This window comes from Liolophura sinensis, chromosome 6, assembly GCF_032854445.1.
Source record: "Liolophura sinensis isolate JHLJ2023 chromosome 6, CUHK_Ljap_v2, whole genome shotgun sequence".
Lineage (NCBI taxonomy): Eukaryota > Metazoa > Mollusca > Polyplacophora > Chitonida > Chitonidae > Liolophura > Liolophura sinensis.
In genome coordinates, this window is record NC_088300.1 from 15,412,559 (window position 1) to 15,436,770 (window position 24,212).

Below are 24,212 nucleotides of genomic sequence, written 5' to 3' on the forward strand. Positions count from 1 at the left end.
CTGTTCCCATCATGTCTTTGTGTAGCTACGGCATCTCATCTGGTCACATCATGTCTACGTGAGGGTACGGCATCTCACCTGGTAATATCATGCCTATGTGCAGGTACAAAATGTCACCTTGTCACATCATGTCTATGTGAAGGTATGGCGTCTTACACACATCATATATGTGTGTAAGTACGGCATCTCATCTGGTCACATGATGGCTTCTCGTTTTCACATCATGTCTATGTGAAGGTAAAACATCTCATCAGATGGCATCGTGTCAGTGTCATGGTACAGCATCTGGTCACATCATGTGTGTGTGTGAAGTTGTGGTATTATTTTTGAACTTACATGAGTTTAAGTCAACACTAAATGTTAATATAAAATTTATAAGTATAAAATTATGTCATATCAGAGTCAACAGTTTTGAGGTTAAGAAAATGTCTGACTTAAGCCTAGTCAGTTGGAATTCTTGAACTGGGGATGTGAATTAATGTGATGACAATACGGCATTTTAAGTAATTCTAGACCAGTGATGTCTAATATATTGCAATTCATGTTACAGCATTTTTAAAAACTTAATTCTGCTTAAGCAATGGCACTGGGAAAATTGCTGCTATTTAAGCATTTAAATGGACAGGTTTAATAAAACCCAAGCTGAGAAAAACTGACAGTAGGCTGGATTTCACCGGTAATATGTGTGACTATTTGTCAACTAGCACATTTTCGTCATGGCTTTCGTTTTATTCTCATGAGTCTCTACATGGGATACTGTAAAAAAACAATCTATTTTCACACATAGCTAAATGAAGCGATGGTAACATATTACATCCGAAATGTCAGTGCCTTTGTTTGAGTCAGACTAAGGATTAAGATGGAATTTTGCACCATTAAGAAACGAAAGAGATTATAATGATAATCAAGAATTTGGATTCAGATTAAATTATCAGACAGTGTATGTAAAGACCGCTAAGGCGATCTAGTGGTTAGAGCGTTCGCCTCCAAGTCGAGAGACCCGGGATCAAACCTGGATCTGGTCATACCAAAGACTTCAAAAATTTGTTGTTTCCTCGCTTGGCGCTTAGGCATGAGGTTAATAGCGAAACCGCATTGTCTGGCCCGGTGTCAGTATAATGTGATCGGGGGAACTGTCATGTCTGATGTCCTCAGCATGATACCGGAATGGTGGTATCCACTTTTGGCGTCATGGACGCCACACGAAGATCCAGTATTTACACACACACCGAATAACTCCTCGAGGTCATATGAGTGAAAAAATTAAATTACGACGTAAAACCCCAAGCATACATACATACATACAGTATGTATTAACAGTAAGAAAACCCTCAAGTGTTAAGATTAATGTATTATTGTGAAAAATAAAGAGAATGCCACTTTCATAATTAAGAAAGAAAATTTATTGACATATTTATTCGCTGAAATTTAAATAAAACTGGATATTGTAAAGAGGATTTTCCCTTATGATTGCTTGTTGTAGTCTTTATTCGATTCAATTACCGTACCTTTACCGCTCACTATCATGCCGTCGCATAAGTGAAATATTCTTGAGTACGGCGTAAACCAATCAAATAAATAAATAAATAAATAAATCAATTACCGTACAGGACGATTAAGTTGGATTTTTTTCACTATTATTGTTTGTCTTGCTGTATTCAATTGAATTACGGTACGTCGATTGAATGGGATTGTATCTTTAGCTGACATGTGAGTCTGGTTACCATATTGCTATAGTGACAACGCTGCCGTCTGTTCGGTGAGAACATTATTCTGCGTCATGGCGACCTTTGTGATGACAATATGTGTTAACGTATAACATACGCGTATGTGCAGTTGCATGTTCAGATGTCGTTAAACCCTGTATATTAATTAGGTGCACACGATATTCACATTTAAGATAAAGAGATAAAAGGTATAATTTATCTGATACGTGAAAGAATGAACTTAATCCGTTGATCCTAAATATGTTTTATTTTCGTTTTTCAGTGATTAACCTGGTTGTGTTTTAAACCCTCTGGCCTATACCGTTATGCGTAAACAGCATCTCATTTGGCTTGTGTTATTCTACCGTCACCTTCACTGTACTACCCACCCACACAAGCAATAAGATCAGAGTCAGGCGTCACCAGCCCCTGCCCCAGATTTGTATATCTCTGCATGCAGATTTAGAGTGTCCACAAAATTAACTATCCCTCATCATTGCTTGTTAATTGTTCAGCACAGACGTACACATCATGAACACAGCTGTACATGGCCGCTCTATATATAGCCGCCAATAAGCAGTCTATGTTTTAGGGCTGGCTGTTTGTTGTGAGTCGGCTTGCCTTCAGTGAAGAGGTGTGTGTAGGACTGTAGTCGTTCCCTGTGCTCGCTCCTGTCACACAACACCCAGCCGCTGGCCATGTGAGGACAGCCAGTCTCCACAGCCAGTTCAACTATTGATTGTCAGATGACAATTTTATACGGAAAGCCTCAAATTTGAGTTTGGAATTTAGCTGTGTGGAGTTCTCTGGGGAAAATTCCCCGTTGGATTGAATACTGTCGGGCGGAGCAAGGCGTCACACTGGACGAGGAGGACTGGGAAATGGTGGAGAGGATGGACCTCTCATCAGCAGACTTTATCAAGTGTGTGGTGGTGGGGGACGGGGCTGTAGGAAAGACGTGCATGCTGGTGAGTTACGCCACTAACAAATTCCCCACCCAGCACGTCCCAACCGTCTTCGACAACTACGCAGGTAAGATTCTAGCATCAGCGTTGATAAGAATACTGACATGCGGTTTGGTCACGATTTCTTACGTTGTCCCAATAGCAGGCTTTCTCTGATCCAGCTTATGGTTCCTTATTGTAAAGGACAATGTCAAGTAAGTCCTGCCGTCTTCCAAGTGATAGAGAGGCCGTGTTCCAGAGTGCTAACGTTGTAATATGCACTCGATCGGCATCTATGCCTCGAGTTCTCAGTTCTTAAGAGCTGAAGAGGACAAGGGTTCCTGTGATACTGGGTCACACTTCTCCAGTCTTGAGTAGATCGACTATGCATTCCTTTGGGTAGGTAGCGTATTGAAGGAAAGGGTGGCATATAGTTGGAGCTGACGGTTATTTGATGTCAAGGTTACAGAGCAACCGGGGTTAGTCGTCCTTAACTTGGAACACAAAATTGCCCACAGGAGTCACAAGGCCCGAGGAATATGTAAAGCAGATTTTTGTTGGCTGCAGGAGACAGATAGTGTAACCGGCTGTGTACGTGTCTGAGGCCGTTAATTGATTACGTGAGTGTGTGCGCCTGGTGCTGGCTGCTGAAAGAGGCCCCACAACCCAGCTGTCTGCAGGAGTCTGAGCAGATCGTCTGTGGGGGGAAGTGATGGGGACAAAGTCTGAGTACAGATTAGGGCACATCACGTTAGGTGCAGAGATGGAGAGACATCTAGGTACAAGAATGCAGACATCCATATGGATGCGTGGAGGGCACAACGGGAATATTACTTAAGATACAATATGATGTGGACATTCGACAATTCTAACCGAAGGTTGGGTATAGGGACATCTGCAGGATTACTGCCCTGGGAACTAGGGGTATAGTGGTGGAGACATGAATTGCAGAACACGTGAGGGGACATCAGTATTAATGTAGACTTGTGGGTAGAGTTTTGGGGACATCAGCGGTAGAACAGTTGTGGCGACGTCAGGTGCCATTCAACGGTGGGGACATCAGCGGTAGTACATAGGTGGGGACATCAGCGGTAGTACATTGGCTGTAGAACAGTTGAGGGGATATCAGTTGTAACACAGTTATGGCGATACCAGTTGTAGGACAGTGAAGGGGACAGAAGATGTAGTACAGTTGAAGTATACCTGTGAGGACGCCGGTTGTGATATAATGGTATAGATGTCAGTTAAGGGGACATATTGTAGAACAGTTGTGGGGACATAGTACAGTTATGAGGACAATAGTTGTAGTACACCGGTGGGGACATCAGTTGTGGTGTGAATGTCGATCAGTTGTGGTGTGAATGTCGATCAGTTGTGGTAATATGTTGTAAAACAGGGACATCCGTTCCAGTTCGCTGGTGGAGGCATCAGTAGTGGGACACTGCTTGGGACATGTAGAATAGTTGTGGGGACATCAAGTGCAGTGGTATGTTGGAACCATAAGTTGCATTACACCGATGGGAACATCAGTTGTAGTACAATGTGGGGACATCAGTAGTAGCACTTTTATGGAGAATTGTGGAACAGTTGTGGGGACATCAGATGTGGTGGACTTGTAGGGACATCAGTTGTAGTACAATGATGGGGACATCAGTATTAGCTCACTTGTGGGGACATATGGAACACTTTGGAACATCAACTGTAGTACACTGGTAGGGACATCAGTTATAGTACAATGGTGCTGACGTCGGTAGTAGCTCATTGGCGGGGAATTGTGGAACAGTGGTGGGAACATCAGATGTAGTACACTGGTAGGGACATCAGTTGCAGTGCAATGATGGTTGTATTAGGTCTGTGGAGGTGAGGATATAACTTGTAGCACAGCGATGGGGACTTCAATTTCAGTACGGTGTTGGGGACATCAATTCTGGCACAATGCTGGGAACATCATTTGTGGTGCACTGGTGCGAACATCACAGCATACCCACGGTGACGGGGACAGAAATCCGTTCCAATACAATAGTGACATCCATTCGTAGGGACATATTACGTGGTAGCCATTGTTGTGTATTTAAAGGACAGTTATTTGAGCTACACACACACACACACCAGGAAGAAATGGATTAATAATAACTATTACAGAGAATTTAAGCAGTATTTAATGAGTGTTTGTTTCATGAAGCTAGAGTGATTGGATTGATGAGTGATAGTTGTATACATACATTACACCGTAACATAACGGGCAGCGGCCCCGCTCTCTGCTGTAACTTACACCCCTGTCGTCACACATGAGTGTTTCTAGCTTTGTAAACCCCACGGCAGTACGTTATTTTCAGTAAACTTGGTCATCTGTCATACGGTACAACTGCAGCAATTAATTCCGCGGTAGTCACAGTGATATATAAAGACTGTCATATTACACGCCATACCGTAAAACACCTTATAATTTCCATGTCTGTGCGTCTTATATCATTGTTTCCGTGACCGAGTTCCCGCATGGTCATTCAGTGATTCATACGCGGACAGTACTGGCTGTGTCACTGTGCCTGGGACTGAGCCTGTTCTCAGCTAACATCCTGGCAATATGTGTTAATTCATAGATGTGGCTTTTTGGGGTGTTGCCGACATGTTGGGAGAAATGCAGCTTCCCTGAGTCCCTGGGATCGGGCGAGAAACGGATCGCCGGGGGAACGTGGCTCTTGTTAGCCGGTGGGGTGGGGCACATGGCCCCGTCACCCTTAACCTCTTCGACTCCCTAGTTTGATGTAAACCTCACTACTGATGCAGTGGAGAAGTGATTTACGGTGAATTGGGTCTACTTGGCGCGGATTTTTAGTTGCACGGAAGTAAAACGAGTAGCGGAAATTCCTGCACCTCTCACAAGATGTCACGAAGCTAGCTGGTAACATGTGTCAACAAACCCAGCTGAGATCGTGAAAAAGAAAATAGCCACATACTCGCACCACTTATTTATCAGCAGTTTCATTTTACACATGCCCCTTTTATTCAGTGTTTTCATTGTTAAAACAATGATTAAGTGCCTAACATACATGTGTAGGCTTTGTTGCTCCTTTAGATAGGGGCGTATAAGTGATTTGAAAATTGTTTGATTGTTTTCGGAAACGTTAGTCCTTCCGAAATACCTTGAAACACACTCTTCATTACATCCCGTTTAGGATTTGTCATCCAGCGTTTCAAATCATTGAACTTTTGTCTATATTAACGGTGAATTTGAAATACGAATTCAAGGCAATGTAATATCAACCCCTAAACTAAGTGTGGTAACATCTGGATGTTTTTTGTATATCACCTTCCATATAACCTCGTCGCTGTCATTTACCATAGCTTCTGCTATTTAACTTGAAGACATATGACCTCCTGTCAACCACCCTTATTTCTGCATGAGTTGACTTCTGTACATGTACTTCAATTTGTTGACCTAATTATCGATATTACTACACTTTCTTGGTTCCATGTCGATAGATTATGATCACTGACAATTAGTCCTGAGACATTCTTCACAAAGATTCACAAGTAATTACAAATCCACACAGCTAATGTGCAGCCTTACGATATACCATGGTTCTGCGTGTGATGGAAAGACATTATGGATAATATAATAATAATTATAATATAAATATAATAATCATTGCATGGAATATGTGTGGATGCTTAGCCAATAATAGTGACCATCTTGTGGAAAGGCATTTCACATTATATACCCACTGGCTTCTTTGTGGATGCGTGGCCAGTAATAGCATCGTCTCATGGAAAGGCATTTCGCATTATAGCCGCTGCGGTTTTTGTGGATGGGTAGCCAGTAATATCACTATCCTACAGGAAGGCATTCCACATTATAACCACTGCCTAAGTGTGGAAGCATGGCCAGTAATAGCACCATCCTACGGAAAGACCCTTCAGACGAAAAACTATATTGCAATGTTATGTGGACGCTTAACAGATAATATGGGAAACATTTAATGGAAATACCATTTAAATAAAATGAGCTATGTTGCTTAGCAAATACTAGTGACGTCGTGGGGAAAAACATTGTAGATGGTAAACAGTGCTTTACGGATGCACCGCAAATACTAATGACCGATTTACGTATAAGAAATTACTGACAAGAATAAATGCGCCCTGTGGATGTGGGGCAAATAATAGTTTTGTTAATAGTTATTATCAGTGTTATCATACTATAGTGTTTGTTGTTCATACCATATAACTTTGCTATGGACTGACATGACTCCGCACAATGAATATATTGTTGCTATATGCCTCGCTGGCAAATAGACTTAACCCTCTTATAGTATTGCCTTTTACATATACACAAAAACCTGATACCAAAACGGGCTTCCACGTCATGCTTATATGGATGTACCCTACTCCTACACAATATCATACGGTCGTTTTCGTCATGACACCAACGGCTGTTTTCATTCTATCCGATCACTATATTTTTGTCATCCAGGAAATATGAATGTCAATAGAGTCAAGAGCGTGTTAGAGAGAAGGAAGAAATGCACCAACGCATAAGTTAATTTTAGTTCTCAAGTCCTTACGGATGTTTTGAAGGACAAAGTTACGTCTGTTACGTCACTCCGGTGTCAAGTGCACTATGCGTAAGAAGGAAAACAGTTATAGTTCTTAACGGATTGACTACCAAATGCAAAGCACCTCTTCAGATTAAAGGGCCTCTAAAATTTGTTTATGATGTGCCAGATAACACTTTTAACGCATGCGCAGTTGAGCACTGACTGTAGACGATTTACATCTTTTTCGCCTTGTGGGACATATTATAACACATCCACGCGCCATATGTGGATAACGTGTAGTGCATCGACAAGTTGTTCAGGAAACGTAACTATGATGTAATGTGCCACGTTTCCCTTAACCATGAAAGAAGAACGACGTGAAATTATACATGAGGATGATGGCATACATGTATACCTCAACTGTAATTTCTTATATTTCTGAGTGCTATATACACATCAACACGTATAACTGCGGATTCACGTTTACAGTGGTCTTAATTGTCTCTATAGACGTCTACAGGAGCATTATAAATAGAGCCTTGTCATGCAAACATTACTCCCGATTACAAGCTGGTAGTCAACGCCAGAATCACCATTATGTGACAGGTGGAAATCCGCTCCACATACTGCAAAGGCTTTGAAGAGACATTGAAGGTCTGAAGATGTTGCATTTCAAAAGAAAGGCTAAATGTCAAGAATCGAGACAATGTGGATTGCATCAGTAAACTGTTATCATTTTGCAAGTTACCAATTCCTTCTTTTGCAAGTCTTTGCGGATTGAACAGAAAGAAAACTTTTCTGCCCACTTCCACTTTTGCCAGACGTTACGTCAGACAAGAGTACATGTCGGCATTAAGGTATTAGTGAAGGTTTCGGCGTCAATCCAGCAAGATGTCCTTATTATATCTACCTGATTCAGTCTCACATCAGTAATATTTTCACATCACATATGGCAAATTGTATGTTTTCTTTTGAAGAGCACTTCCGCAATACCCTATTAATGGTGTTATTTATCGTGATGTGTTTTTGGAACATTGTGTCTGTTTTATTATAATTCATATAATTTAAGAAATTAAAAAAGTGTTTTTTCGGATCTGGAGTACCACGTTGTGAGCCGAAAACTAAATCTCTTGTAGACGTCAGCTGATAGGAGTGGTGTATATAACCGTAAGGTATTACCACATTTACAATCACGGATTTAATAAATACAATTTCAGTTAATGCTAGTGTAGAAAAAAGCGATTGTATTTGTCTTGAAGTTTACCTGAATGCTGTCTAGTCCATTGAAAAGAACCCGATTACATTAGCCGTCTGCTACGAACACAAATACCTACGAGTAGTTTAGGTGGATGACTTTAATGGCTTTTTCACGTGCTTTTATTTTATAGCCTTGCTGTTGTCCCTGAATTTGAAGAATCTGCCTGTGGTATTAAAGTCTTTTCCTTAAAGAGTAGCGAGGCATAGATCTCACCGGGCCGTGTGAATGGCCTGATATACTTAGCCTTCATTCAGCCGTGTCGGAGTACACTTGTTCACCTGCCTGTTTTGGAGCGTGTATTAATTAGCCTGTGTGTAAGCATACGTGCAGGTGCACAATCTGGGCTAATTTCTACTGCCTCGTACATTGTCTGGAGACTCATCAGTTTCTGAATGAATCAGGGCCATCGTACCTAATTCTATCTGAATGCCAACCACACCTGTGTGCTCATAAGAAGCTGTAATGCGTTTCTTTGATCAAAGTGCTAAAAATATTCTTCTGTGATAAATAAGGTTACTCGATGCAATAATTTGGCATATTTCCCTTAATTGTTGCTTCTGTTTTATAGGAATGTTTTTATTGGGTGTGGAGAAAATGTTATTTTTGTTCCCCAGATATCATCGTTTTGGCACAGTTTTAGGTCACCTTTATCCGACAGCGACGAGTGTCATCCGTATCTAATATAACTTGAAAGATCTGATATCGAGAGATCTGTCAAATCTTGTCGATTTCAATTAACCTTTATGGCCTTCGTGGCCGAGGGGTTAGGGTGCTAGCACAGCACAATGAATCTAATTAGAATTGAGTCTATATGGATCGGCTGTCAGAGTTGACTTTATTGAGATTGTTGTCTCTTCCAACTTCAGTTTTAACAAATTATGCTTTATTTTACCATCTAATATATTTACATATACACGTAGTATATTTTTTATGTCAGGCGGAAACCCGAATAACACGTATGTAAAAGTTGTTTGCAGAAGGCAAAAATAATACTCTTGAAGACTGTACAATTCTGATAATAATTTCCAACCCACTTCTTCTTTCTCATCTCAACAGTTTGATCACAAAAAGGCGTAATTTTTTTTGATCATGTGATTCTATGAATGTCCTCATGGCCGTGTCATTACTGTGCGCACTATTAGTAGCACGTGTATTACACCTGTTTATAATTTAATCTAATGAAAAGCCCATAAAAATACGTTACATTAATTTATACACGTGTTCATGATTTAAGCTAATGGCCAAAGTGTATACAGGGCACAATATAGGTGTTGATGACTTAGGCTAATGGCTAAATTGTGTATAGGGCGCATTGTACATGTTGATGATTTAGGCAAAGGGGCAGTCTGTATATAGGACATTGCACATGTTGATGATTTAGGCTAAGAGTCAATCCATATATAGGACATTGCACATGTTGATGATTTAGGTAAGTAGCTAATAGCCGATAAGCAGTTTACACGACATCATTGGTTTTCAGAATACCGTGATCATGCTGTGTTATCGCTTGTACTGTACGACATCCTTGTGGGGATAGAAAACTCGCTCATTAACCTGAGTGATGGAGTGACTGGACACGTGCCGCATGGTATTTTATCATCAGCTGACACGAAACAATCTCAAGGTTTCATTTCAGCTATCACGTTATTTCCCCTTTAAATTTTCTCCAGTATTTTTCACGCGTGATCTCACACGAGCGAGACGAGGTGTGCTCACGCGCGTGTGTATGTGTACGTAAATAGCCTATCCTCCTTTGTACTATGTCAGATAATTAATACCGTTATCATTTTAAAGGGCCTGTCTTAAGGGTAGGGTGGACTGCCAGGGTGTTGAGTTGATAAATTGTTCGTTTTCTCAATGCATTACAAAGGCTATTGACATATGCGTGTAGCAGAATGCACAGCGCACGGGCATTATCCGAGTAGACACTCTAAGAACCAGATAATGTTTTGCAAGGAATACTCTTTCCGTTCATGTATTTTTAATGGCTCATGTCTTAATGACACCATCGAAAACCGTTAAATGTGTACATCAGTCATGGAATTTTGCGGTAAATTTCTGATTTCATGTTATTTTCTGTTAATTTCATTGCAGTGAAAAGTCAGTTTTGTTATTTCCCTCGGATATCAACAGTAATTTTGGTAGGGCTAGTTCTTAAGGGGTAATTTCAGCTTTTTACTGAAAAAAGTTTTTGTTAATGAAACTGTACAAATTTCTCAATTTTACATTAACTCTGTTGAGTTTCTTAGGGTTTAACGTCACTTTGTCCGCTATTTCGGTCATATGATGCTCATCGGTGGCTTGTATCAGGACATTTCCAATGCAGACATATTTAAAATGCTGCCTCAATGTAACACCAAGTCTGGAATACACTAAACATGACAACACGCTCTGTTCAAATCTTATGCTGACTGCGTAGATCGACTTGAGCTTGGCCTAAGATTTTACCAATTTTAATATTTTCGGTATTACAAGATTGACGCCCGTCTCCCATCTACGTCAAATCTTCATCATTACTCAGTATTTTGGCTTGTATTTCGCAGTCATAGGGAGCTCTCGCCACTTGTGTATGACGTTAAATTCGCCAGTGGAACTGTACTGGGTTCCTTATAGCACTAAGAGACATGTAGACCCGGTACAATCTACACCATGACGACATTTTGGATCCTACTATTGATCTCTCCGGAAGTGGTATAGTCAGCGTGGTTAACCAAAGTGCTTTGTGCTTCACCCTTGGCTGTCTGCTCCGGCTTAAGAAAATGGCAACAGGATGCAAATTAGGAAATGCCGCATGCCACTGATGAAAGCCTTTGCCAGGGTGTAGGGACAGTTGATCCATCGTTCTTGTATTGGGACTTTCTGAGTGAGTCTTAGGGGCTAGTAGACAACCTAATAAGGCACACATCGTAATACATACATACAATGATTTGGAAATCTGGCCATCACATCACCTTTGAAAGAACAGCGTGAATTACACTAAGGTTGATCACTTCCATTAATGTACCATCGGATGTTAACTCTTCTCATATAAAAGAGTACTTGATGTATTTATTTGATTGGTGATTTACGATGTACTAAGTCTACTTGACAATGTGCAGATGATCATCGCCTTCCTATTATCGTCACTGAATTCCGTTCCCAATTCCAGTTGTATTTTTGGTATCTTATTTTCCCGATGTATGCATGAGATATTTTTAGGTCGATTATCGCACGTGTTATGAATTCTTAACATTAAGAACTGATCAGGGGTCATGATCGACTTCTGACTGAATATATTATGGTTTGTTAATTAAGTGGCAAAGTGAATAGAGCACTTGTTATACAGGCCAAGAAAGAGAACCCCATATCATGCCGTTTAGACCAAGGTAATGGAGTACAATTGTTAACTTTAACATTTACCAAAGTATATGTGATGACATATGGCAGCATGTCAAGATGATCCTCTAATCCTCTCTAAATTGTCATCCATGTGGTAACGATTTCGAACCCGTAACGTGTCAGTTTGTTTCTACTCATTTAGTGCGAGTGAGGGAGTTCATCTCCCACTAATATTACATGCAAATCTATGTATCACACTTGTGAAACATGGCCAATAGCTTGTCAAAGATCGGTGGTTTTAGCTATCCCGGACACTTCGCTTTCCTTCAGCCGAACAACTGAACAACTTTTGAATATGCATGGCATAAAATATCAATCAAATAAATGAATAAATAAACAATATACATTTGGTAGATCATTTGTAACATGATCACAGTTTAGATTATCAAAGTTTCTAATGTTTGCCTTTTGTGTATTTTCAGTCACGCTGACAGTATCTGGGAAACCGCTTATCTTGGGGCTGTTTGACACCGCTGGACAGGTATGCATTGTCTGGGAGAATGGTCTGCTCCTCGGCATTATATTACACCAGTTTAATCACCGACGTTTTGTGAACAGCCTTAAATGTGCAGATACCTGTAGTCGTGAAAGTTACTAGACCAGTGACGTGTAATATTGCAAGTAATATCACAGCATATTGTTTTGTTTTTTACCCTAATTCTGCTTAAGCCGTGGTGCTAGGGGGTGTTTAATTGGCTACTATATGGTCATTTAATGAAACATTTGGAATAAAACCATAACTGAGGTCAATTTACCAGAGGTCGTGTTTCACCGGCCACTTACTAAATATCACCTTGTCGTCACTGCTCCGGATTTACCCGTTATGCTGTAGTCTTTTCTTTATTTTGTAGTGCGGTTCTAAATAAGGCTGTGAATAACGAACAGCGCATTAATCTTTATGTGGTTGTACACCCCTACCACATCAATACGGCTGTGTATGCTCAGTGCAGAGTTTTCGGAACAATTTTCGGATTAATTTCGGCAACTGACTGTACACTGTGGCTTGTTTGTTCGTAGTAAAACCGGAGCCTGCAGGTGCAGTCCAAACTGTAGTTGAATGTCACTTGTTAGACTTTGCCTTTGCCTAGATCTCTCAAAAATACTTAAATCAATCCAACAGCTTAATGTTAAAAGCAGATATTGCCATTCTGTGGCCTCAGCCATGTCTATGAAAAAGTGGCAGTTGTGGTAGAGGGCTATACAGCGATGTCCACAATTCACCAAACCAAACCAATTCACCAGTATCATGGTGGACTATTTTTGCGCCGCAATTGTCTGGTCATTTAGGTCGTGTGTCACGAGAAAACACGAGGTTTCGATATACTGTTGGTGTTGCACATATGTTCATTCTTTAAGGCATGGTGTTACCTACAATGGCGTCGCCTTGGACATATATACATGTACACAGAAAACATTTATATCTTTGCCATCGATATTCACCAATCAAGACGGCGGCCGTCTTCTGGTCAGCCAGCAGATTATTGATTGCTCAGACAAAGTCTTATTAACGTGTACCAACCTGATTCCCAACAGACAAACCATATGGGGGCGATCAGACCACAGCCACCGTAATAGACCCCTCTCAGGAAGCTGATTTATAAGACAAGACTCTGATTCCTTGGTATAATGACCGATGGAAGATTTGAGCCTGTTTTAAGGAACAAGATATACCATTGTTCCACATGCCTTTACCTTCTACGCCTTCAACAGGGCGCCGTCGTTACCTCAGTGGTTTGTTGTATCACTTCTTGGAACTTCGATTTTTGCTGGTTCCATCAGCTGCGGCATTACAAAAGGAGGCTTAGCAAGTGCATCCTGAGGTGCGATGGTTCGCCTCACTCATACATCTAAGCGCTGTGGAAATAGTTTTGAGTATGGCGAAAACTCTAAATCAAATAAATGAATAAGCAAATAAGTTGTATCATGTGTTGACCGATATTGTTATAACTGCCAATAATGCTGAAGTAGTATTTCTTGTACCAGTGACGTACACCAACATTTTCGTCAGTTTAGGGCATATCGGTCGATTGTCTATAACATTTCTGTCCTATGTATTACATTAGTAATCTTCTGCATGACATTATTTATCGCTTTATAAAATTATCCGACGTTTGTCTATATACAGGAGCGGTGGAATGTTACAAAATTTAGGGGTGCTGAGCCAGCGGAAGTAGAATTCCAGGAGCCGCCTGGGCCCAGGAAGCTCTCGCCATTTATATCGCTGGGGACGCAATTTAGGCGTTTTGTGATGAAAAAACAAAATGTGATAACTTCGGGATAAACTTCATGCTGTCCTTTATTTATGAAGCATTTTTATTCAAACCGCTCAATCGATGTCGTATGGTCTATGAAAAAAACATTATTTCAAGGTGGCTTAGTTGTTCCACTTTAACTTCAGCAGCCCGACCTGTTTCGCCGCCTATGATATAGCATTACTCGTCATTTGTATAGGATTATCCGCGGATTGTATATCACATTTCGTTCTTTGCGTTGCAATATTTAGCATTTGTATGTCAAATTCCGCTGTTTACATATTGTTATCCTTTGCATGTCCTGTTGAGAATGTTGTCTGCTGTTGCAGTGTTATATTAGTGTTCAGTTGATACAGTGTGACCAATGAGCAGGCGTGATCGATTCCAACTACCGCTGGTTTTACTGCGGCTTAAGTCGGGCGTGTTTCAAGAGGTACCCGATGGCGGATGGCAAACGTATCATTTGTGGTGTGTGCAGTTTGCTCCATCCACAAGCCTGGAAGCCTTAGTATATAAGTGAACGGCGCTGAACTACAATCCATTAATTGAAATGATACAATATAATGCCACTTACAACCCCCCCCCCCCCGCCCAAACTTACACTATACCCCCCCACCCCATCCCCGACCTTACACTGTAAAGTATATCAGTCTAACAGTATTACAGTCATTAGGGATTACACTTTCTGGATAAAACACAGACTGAAGTGCTGATAATTGGCTGAGACCATTCTGGACCATACCAGCGACATCAGAGTTAGGTACCATGCACATCGTCAGCAATAGGCCTACATGTCAATCACTCGACCAGCAGGCTTCCCACAAGAATTAGAAGGTAGCTGAGCGGCAGACTTTCCGGGGAACATGCATTGCCTGGTGATAATCAGAAATGAATAAATCAGACCATGTGTAATCCCTGGAATCACGATAATATAGTTACTTAAGTTATTTATTTGATTGTTGGTCTATGACATACTCAAGAATATTTCACTTATACGACGACGGCCAGCATTATGGTGGGAGGAAACTGGGCAGAGCCTGGGGGAAACCTACGAGCACCCGCAGGTTGCTGACATACCTTATCATGTCCGGCCGAAGAGGAAGCCAGCATGAGCTGGAACTGAACCCACAGCGACCGCATTGGTGAGAAGCCCGTGTGTATTATTCCTGGTTATTTCTCATTGTTATTGTGAAGCTTCTTAAACGTTGCATAATTTTGATCGAGGCTCTGTGTGACATTTTGTATGACATTTTGTAATATCTGCGCTCCTGTAGATGCACACTGGCATACAGTAACCTCGCTTGAGATCACGACTTTATATCACTCTGATTATTGGCTTTATCCAGTACAACTGTCATCTGGTCTGAACGAGATGGAGATTCTTCTCAGAGCGGAGAGCTTGCCACACGCCACAAACTGGTATCGAGTTATCAATACATATTTTCTTATTCCGTGACGCCACGTGTGCATAACGCGTTATATAAATAGCCCAGTTTGTTTGTTTAGAAGGTGATATGAAACTAAGGGTAATAGCAGAGACAACGGATAGCCCTTGATGCACGGTGAAGTGAGAGTATGTAATATAGGCTTATATAAGGGTGTGATATATAGAGGATTTTCCTCAAAGATCGTGCAATAGTGAGCGTTGTGTTACAGACTAGTATATGTTTCTGTTGGGAAAACATTATTCGGTCATCGTACTTCTTGTACTGTAAAAAATGACTTTATACAGTATTTAATCACTTACATACACTTACATACATTACATACATACCGACGTATGTACCCTTGACACAGAATCCTGTTTTGTCTGAGTTGAGGCATAATCCTTACAGCGCAAGTGCCGCTCACCACGCTCACTTTACATCACTGTCACAAGATTGACCTTTGGTGCCTGTGCGATGCATGTATGTAGGCTTGTGTAGACTTAGCCTCACCACTGGTGTCCTCGCGCGCACTACTTAATCAGCATTTATCAATAATCGTGCTAGGTGTTGATTACAATGACTACTGTGCACGCTTTAGATACAGGGAATGCGTGTGTTATAACCAAGAAAGGTTGATACAGAGTTTGTGTTTTCTGACATCAGTTCTTGCCTCATCACTGTGACCCCAGTGACCCGGCGTTGTTAAAGATTTCTGTACAAAATTTTCTAGTGGTAGCAGTGATGCAAAGAGAACATAGAGCTGGAAGGAGAATGGAGTTCACGATAACACCGTGTAACTTGTAGACCCTAGACCGGAACTAACTCAAAGGGCGTTCTGTAGCGTAACATTATCATGTTTTATTTAATTGTCTTTGTTTTACAAGGGGTGAAAAGTTTACTTAGAATTTACCCTGACATTTAACTGTTAACGGTTCACTTCTGTGAAAATAAATTAACTTCTGTCACTCATTTTCTTTTTTCATCGAAACAGCCACAGTTTAAAGTAACAATACGTTAACTGCAACAAATAGAGTGATTTCTTATTCCTCTCCTGTGTGAATTGTAAACAATCGAAACAGCCCGAGGAGACACTGTGTGTTGTCGAGCCATTGAGGTTTTAATTACATGTCTTTGATCTTGAATTACAATGGACGGAAACCTTTGACCTCTTCAAAAGTCCTCAGAGTACATCAGCAGTGGTTTAACCACCATTGCACACAGAAGTTCGCGCGCTTGTGGATGTCACGTGTCTTGCCCTGAGCCATTTATCGTCTGTCTGCTATCGTCTGTCTTGCCTCTGTACCATCATCTTACCTGACGGACACTACAGCATCTTCAAAGTGAACGTTGTGCCGCCTTACCTGGTGTATAGCTTTGGTCCGACTTAAAACACTAGAGGGTGGATCTGGTTAACGCACATATCAGCCTTTTTGTGTTTCTTTTAAGAATAGAAAAGAGTGTTCTCTTTTATCTGAACGTGAGGGTATGTAGATACTCGGATGTGTAAATTTTATGGTTATATCATGTCCCACTAACACGAGAAAGAAATATCAGAACTCGGCGCACATTCTTGAATTCCAACACACGCTACCAATCTATGTGCCCTGTGAAAGAGACACTCTGTGACCAAACGTCGTAAACATCTTCGCAATTCAACACGGGAATAAGCATTATTAAAAACTGACTTTCCTCAAATACTAAACACTTCTGCATCTGAATTGTCATTAACACATATGGAAATATCTGTGTCTTAGATTATCTGTGTACGATATTACTCCACTGACTGATCGTTAGCATTTAGGCATTAAACCCTTGTAGAAGAAATAAATAAACAACACGACGGTGTTGTTTAAGCCTACTTAGGTATATGTACATGTATCTCTTGTGATCAACACGACGTTGATGCACCATTAAACTGTCGTTGAAGAACTAGCCGTAATAGGCCTGGTCAAGTTTTAACAGCGACTTCTCAAACACCTAGCCCTAGTTACATTTATCGGCTTTTTACTCTTAAGATTAAGTCTGGTTTACTGGACTATTTGAGAAATGTTTGCTGTAATGAGCACATCTCTTTAGCTAGTAAACACAGTTATTTATGAACAAACACAAGGACACGTTTCTGAACTCCAGTCATTTTTAGTGTGCAAAATCTAAAACATACATGATAATAAAGCTTGAATAGTCAATTGGCATACTTGTCAGCTGATAGTTTTGCAATTTGATGTTGAAAGAAAAACACCTGTGCGTGCGTTTGTTGCATGGATCGCTGTGTCAGTGTGTGATTTTGTTACATCCTCGCTGGCTCAGCGATGTAAGCCTAAGAACACAAGTCTTTTACCAATGAGGTTGCGTGTTCGATCCCAGCTCCCGCAGGCCAGGCAGGTTTTTCGTGAACGTATATTTTTCTTCTGCGATCTGGTTTTCCCCTCCTTCAGTGAGTTTGGTCGCTTTTAAAAATATAATTCCTTAGGGTACGTTGTTAAATACCAATTACCTAAAAACAATGAGAATGGTATACTTAATATAAATATATGCTTTGTCTTTTTCACAGGAGGACTACGATCGTCTCAGAGTGCTGGCATACCCCGATACTCAGGTGTTTATAGTGTGTTTTTCTGTAATGAACCCCAGTTCTTATGAGAACGTCGAGGAGAAATGGGCGCCTGAAATCAAACATTACCGCCCCAAAACGCCCTTCCTACTGGTGGGCACTCAGATAGACTTGAAAGATAGCTATAGTGACTTACAACGTCTTAGAAAAGATCGGCTCAAACCGGTGAGCACGGAACAAGGGATAAAACTGGCCAGTCGACTCGGGGCGGATTGTTACGTGGAGTGCTCGGCCTTGACTCAAACTGGACTCAAAACTGTGTTTGACGCCGCTATACTCGCTGTGCTGGAACCCAAACAAAGACTGAAAAAACCTCACAAATGTACGATATTATAGAAAACTACGACTATTATAGTTCTAAAATAATTATGTCTATTTTTTAAATTTTGTAACATTATTTACATGTAATGTATATGTTGGTGCACAACAAATATTAACAGTGTTGCAAAGACAAAGTGCTAAGGTCACAGTATATATTTAAGTACACAGGTGCACGCATATTCGTCATATATATTCTGGCAATAGTGTCGTATTCATGGCAGTATTTTGGCGCTTTTACTGCGCTTTGATCGGAATGTGTACTGCGCCATTAGCGATACTTATCTACATGTGCTTCCCTGCCTTTAATAACAAACGAATTTATCTCAAATAAATAGAATGTACTTTGTTGTTCTCGATATTTTTCTAAGTGACAGCCCAATATAAAGGTTATTGGACCTATAACAACCACTTGACTTTACGAAGCCACTGACATATAATATTGTCTGTATACAGGTTGTTACAATTAAGTATTGCAAAGTTGCTATCTAAATGAACCGAAATGTTTCAATTCCTTATATCACGGGTGTAATTCAACTCATAAGGATATTTTTATTCTACATTAAATAAAAGCATTGGTGTCGCTTTGCGAACGTTGTGTAAATAACCGTGGTATCGTATCTTGTGTATGCTTGAGCATTATCTTATACTGTGAGGTCCGGCTACTAGTATATATGGCTTTCAGTCAGGAGGTAAGTCAGGTACACTTCGTGAGTTTCGTCAGGTACACCTTGTGAGGTCTGGTGCGCTATGTGAGGTTTGTCAAGTACACCATGTGAAGTTAGTCTGCTACACCTTGTGAGGTTAGTCTGCTACACCTTGTGAGGTTCGTCAGGTACACCACGTGAGGTTCGTCAGGTACACCTTGTGAATTTCGTCAGGCACGCCTGGTGAAGTTCGTCAGGTACAGGTACACCTTGTGAGGTACGTGTACACCTTGAGAGGTTAATCTGCAACACTTTGTGAGGTTAGTCAGGTACACCTTGTGATGTTAGTCTGCTACACCTTGTGAGGTTAGTGAGGTACACCTTGTGAGGTTAGTCAGGTACACCTTGTGATGTTAGTCAGGTACACCTTGTGAGGTTAGTCAGGTACACCTTGTGATGTTAGTCAGGTACACCTTGTGAGGTTAGTCTGCTACACCTTGTGAGGTTCGTCAGGTTCACCTTGTGATGTTAGTCTGTTACACCTTGTGAGGCTCGCCAGGTTTACCTTGTGAGGTTACTCAGGTACACCTTGTGAGGTTCGTCAGGTACATATACACCTTGAGAAGTTAATCTGCTACACCTTGTGAGTTTCGTCAGGTACACTTTAATATATTGAGGCTTGGTGGTATCTCTCGCCGGCTCTTCTCATAAACCTGAAGGTCAACTGCACGTATATATGTGCATGGAGAAGTCACCTTAACACCAATCATATTCGACCTTCAAATACAAAAAAACTGTAAACAACCGATTCAACATTCCAAAATGGAAGAAATAACTTTATTGAACGACCATCCCAGAAATTGTTACCTGTGGAAATTCGTTAATCCTTATCTGGTACCCACTGTGTGCAAGGTGTTTAGATGTTTAGATTCGTTAATCCTTGTCTGGTACCCATTGTGTGCAAGGTGTTTACCTGTGTAAGTCGTTCTTCCTCATCTTGTACCCATTGTGAGCAAGGTGTTTACCCGCGTAAATTCGTTAATCCTTATCTGCTACCTATTGTGTGTAAGGTGTATACCTATTTAGATTCATTAATCTGGTACCCAATGTGTGCAAAGTGTTTACCTGTGTAAATTCGGTAAGCCTTATCTGCTACCCATTGTATGCAAGGTGTTTACCTGTGTAAATTCGTTAATCCTTATCTGGTACCCATCGTGAGCAAGATGTTTACCTGTGTAAATTCGTTAAAGTAGTACCCCAGCGCTGGAACTCCCAAACTGCAAATAGATGATCCCTGAATCGATTCCGATTAAAAAGTCTAAAACGGAAGGAAAACGATAGATTTTTGTGATCAAACATAAGAAAATCTCCTCCACTACGATCGAGCAACCGTTGACCTTGTGACGTCACGGCGGTACATTCCCTTCAGGCATGTGAGGCTTCTCTATGTGTACAACACAGACAACAGGAGCCAACCGTTATACTTTTACAACTAATTAGTTGTATCTCTCCTAATGGTTACATTTTGTTACATTTTGAGATTTGATATTGTTTGTCTTTTCTCGACCAAGACTGAACCGTTGACACGATAACGTGACAAGTTCATTTCAGCTAGGAAACCAGGGTTCCTATGAGCGTCTTTTATACAAAGCCCTTGGATACATTGTGGAAAGGTTTTCAGCCCACTGGACGCCTTGTTTCTTCTTTGAAATTACTCGACTTATCTGTGTTAAGTATCATATTCCGCAAATTTGAAATGACCTATAAAAAGTATTCTTTAATTCCCGCATGAATGAAATTGGAAATTGAAAATTCTAGAAAACGCGATATAACAGGTCCCTAGCTGAAGCTTGGTCCTTAATTGAAAAGCATTTTGTTTTTCAGGGATGGGAGTCCTGCAGAGATAAAACGTTCTTCATGAGGTGAAAAGAATAATATCTGTAATTGACATGATCAGTTAACCGTCGAAGCTAATTCGGTTGAAAACCAGTGGGTGATAGTTAAATAATGTGCGTTTAATAGTTGACGAACCACTGCCAGACTGCTGATCTACCAAATACAGATGCATCGAATATTTTGTACGACGTAAATAAATAAGTAAATAAGTAAATAACTAAATGACATCCAATCAGCACAGCGTCATATAAGTGACCAGTTTAAGTTAATTCTTCATGCGCTCCCTAGTGACAATTGACCAATAAATTGACAATTGACCAATTTATTTCAGACGAATTGTCCATCAAAGTGCTATAATTGTCCATCAAAATTACTGTAATTTAACCCTGGTATATCCATCCAGAAATAAACATTCAGTTTGTCACTTTAATGTTCCAGAGTTACCATAGCCCATTTATTTTGGACGCGCCACATAGATGTAAACAAACATGAGTGAAGGTTTTTATAATTGTATTAAAAATTTGGTCAATAACAAATATGTGTATCAGTTGTGGACAGTTTGTGTTTGGTTGTTTTGGGTATCGCATGCATCTCGTGTCATTCGGACTAATCTCACGTCAATATTACACAAGCGGTATGAATGTAAGTAATGCCGTAGCCAATGACACCCTACGGAAGCGACAGTTTATAAGGGACGAAGAGATTGCCCAGATCTGTCAGATACAGTACTGCTGCTTTCCTATTTTATATGTTTTGATGGCAGGAGAGCTATATAGTGAAAGCTAACGAAATTGGGCGGGTAACTTTATAACTGTTATGCCTCGGATTCTTGGATAAACAGCACAGAAAGAAAGTAAGGCCGTATACTGTTCAGTAAAAAACGCCTGTTTTCAATAAAGCTATGTCTAATGCCGTTTTTCAAGATATAGTTATTCACCACAGCTTCCATTCAGCATACTAGTAAACACAATAGTAGAGCTACCGCGTACTGTATATACACGCAAACTCGGTACATTCCCAGATAAATTGCACGACTGATCGTCACTTATTTTTGTACATCACATTATATCAACCGACAGAGCTGCATAATATGTAATTGATAAGTTGAGGTTGCTCGAAGGTGGCACACTTTCCTCTTGAGTGTATAGTAAGCAGCTTAAAATGACTCTTCTTGTTTTTGGATGGTTCTCTTATACGTGAAAGTAGATTGGCATATCATGTGACACGTCTCTTACATCCGAGTGCGACCTTCATCAATTTACCGCCAAACATCACTCAACTTCCTGTTCATATAGTGCGTGACAAATGCACTCTAGTCTATTTCTTCTAGAGAGTCGCCTATATACAGCTGTCTGTAAAATCAGTCATGTAGTAATTGCCTTTAGTCAGTGAAACGTAACAACACAAGCTCTACACATGGATATGTTGGAAGTCCATATTCTTCCAATGAAAATCAAGTCAGAAAACTTTTTCTAATTCATAATATTAAACTGCATAAGCTCAGTTTCGACGCCAAGAACTGATCGCCTCGGGTGACGTCATAATTATTCAAAAGCAAGAGACATGCTAGTGGGCGTGGAGAGGTGCACCAACATGCGGTGGGAACAAACTCCACACAGTAACACACCTACAATACACTCGCAGCAAATAGACTACATTGTTTTTTATAACAAAATTTCCTAATATCCAGCTTTAAAACCATACTGCCGTGAGAGCATATACTACAACAGAGAAAATTAAATTCATTTATTAAGGTTATATTATACTAAAACGTGTAAACAATTTCAAATATGACAGTGTCAGAAACAGGGCTTACAGTAAAATCCACAGTTTAGGTAACTGGTGTTGCCCTCCGTCAATGCGTTATACATGTTAAATCCAACCAATATGTAGCATGCTACTGGCTTTTTAATAATTTTGACGTCACTCGAGGCAATGAGATCTTGCCGTTGAAACCGAGCTTATGGGACTTTGCATTATCAATTAGAAGAAGTGTTCTAACGTCATTTTCCATGCAATAATGTGAACTTCAAACATATCCATGTGTAGAGCTTGTGTTGTTTCGTGTCCCTGACTAAAAGCAATTTTGGTAGCCAGTATGACTGATTTTACAGAAAACTGAAAACAGGCGACTTTATAGTCTATTTAAAAAAATAGACTATAAAAGAAAAGTCCTACTGGTGATATAGAAATAATAATAAGGTTAAAGAATGACATCGAGACTAAAATTATTTGGATTTGGTTTGTTTATGATAGGCTTATACGGTCGTTTATGTGTTGTCTGTAAAAGATAGGTACCGGTATAAGACGATGGAGAAGGCCAAATAAAAATGAGGCTGTTAACAATAAGTCGCTGTTATATATAACATTTATGTCAAGACTGTTTAACTTACACGAGGGCAGTCAGTTTTATGAGAGGAGTAAACCACAAACTTTGCCATTTTCATCCACATAGCGAACCTAATAAATTTACCTGTATAGGTCGTATTCGTGGAAGTTCCAACAAACTTCACGTTATGCAGCCTAATTAAGCCAACCTGATATAATCTCTAAAACCTGTTGTGTATAGAATATACACAAGATGTTACAACAAGTACACATTAATTGTTACAAATCTGCTTTTGCGAATTAATGTGTTGTTGTGTAGTCCTATACCTGCAATTCCAATGTGTACAAATTTATAAACCTGTAGTAGTGATATCTGTTCACAGCAATAAGGCTTTGATATCCGTGGGTATAAAATTCAGAGGAAGTTTCAAACTGAAAGACTAGCGCTACAGTGTAGTTCAAATGCTAGATAAACTGTACGTATTTCAATTATATATATATATATATATATATATATATACAAAAGAGTAATTATTTCGAAATTAAAGTTTTGGAAACAAACCTGCATGGAGATCCCGGTACATTTCGATAGCTTTCAGGTCTAAATTATACGTGTCATCTAACGACAGGAAAGAAATAACTGGTAAAACAAAAATGAGCAGCAAGTGTTTTTGGATTCTTTAAGAAATGAACCAAGAGTATAATAAAAGAAGACGACGCACATCACGTATATATGCTGTTGTTATCGATTCCAAAGAAATATCATCCAATCTCACCTTCACGAATCCATTCTATAGGATCCCACTGGTAACCGAAATTTTCTGCATGCATGTGCTAGAATGTTATGAGACAGGGTAACTCGTGCACGAAAGGCCTTCGCAAACAATACTGGTAAATGACTCTTGGAGTTGA

At 40.2% G+C, this 24,212-nt stretch overlaps 1 protein-coding gene across 1 annotated transcript; it reads left to right on the forward strand.

Annotated features, from left to right (window-relative positions):
• Positions 1-2,328: 2,328 nt before the first annotated feature.
• LOC135469035 (cdc42 homolog) lies at positions 2,329-18,991 on the forward strand. The gene is made up of 3 exons (XM_064747551.1): positions 2,329-2,738; positions 12,244-12,302; positions 18,052-18,991. The coding sequence occupies exons 1-3, from the start codon at positions 2,588-2,590 to the stop codon at positions 18,445-18,447; spliced, it is 606 nt and encodes a 201-aa protein (XP_064603621.1). The 5' UTR covers positions 2,329-2,587; the 3' UTR covers positions 18,448-18,991.
• Positions 18,992-24,212: the final 5,221 nt, after the last annotated feature.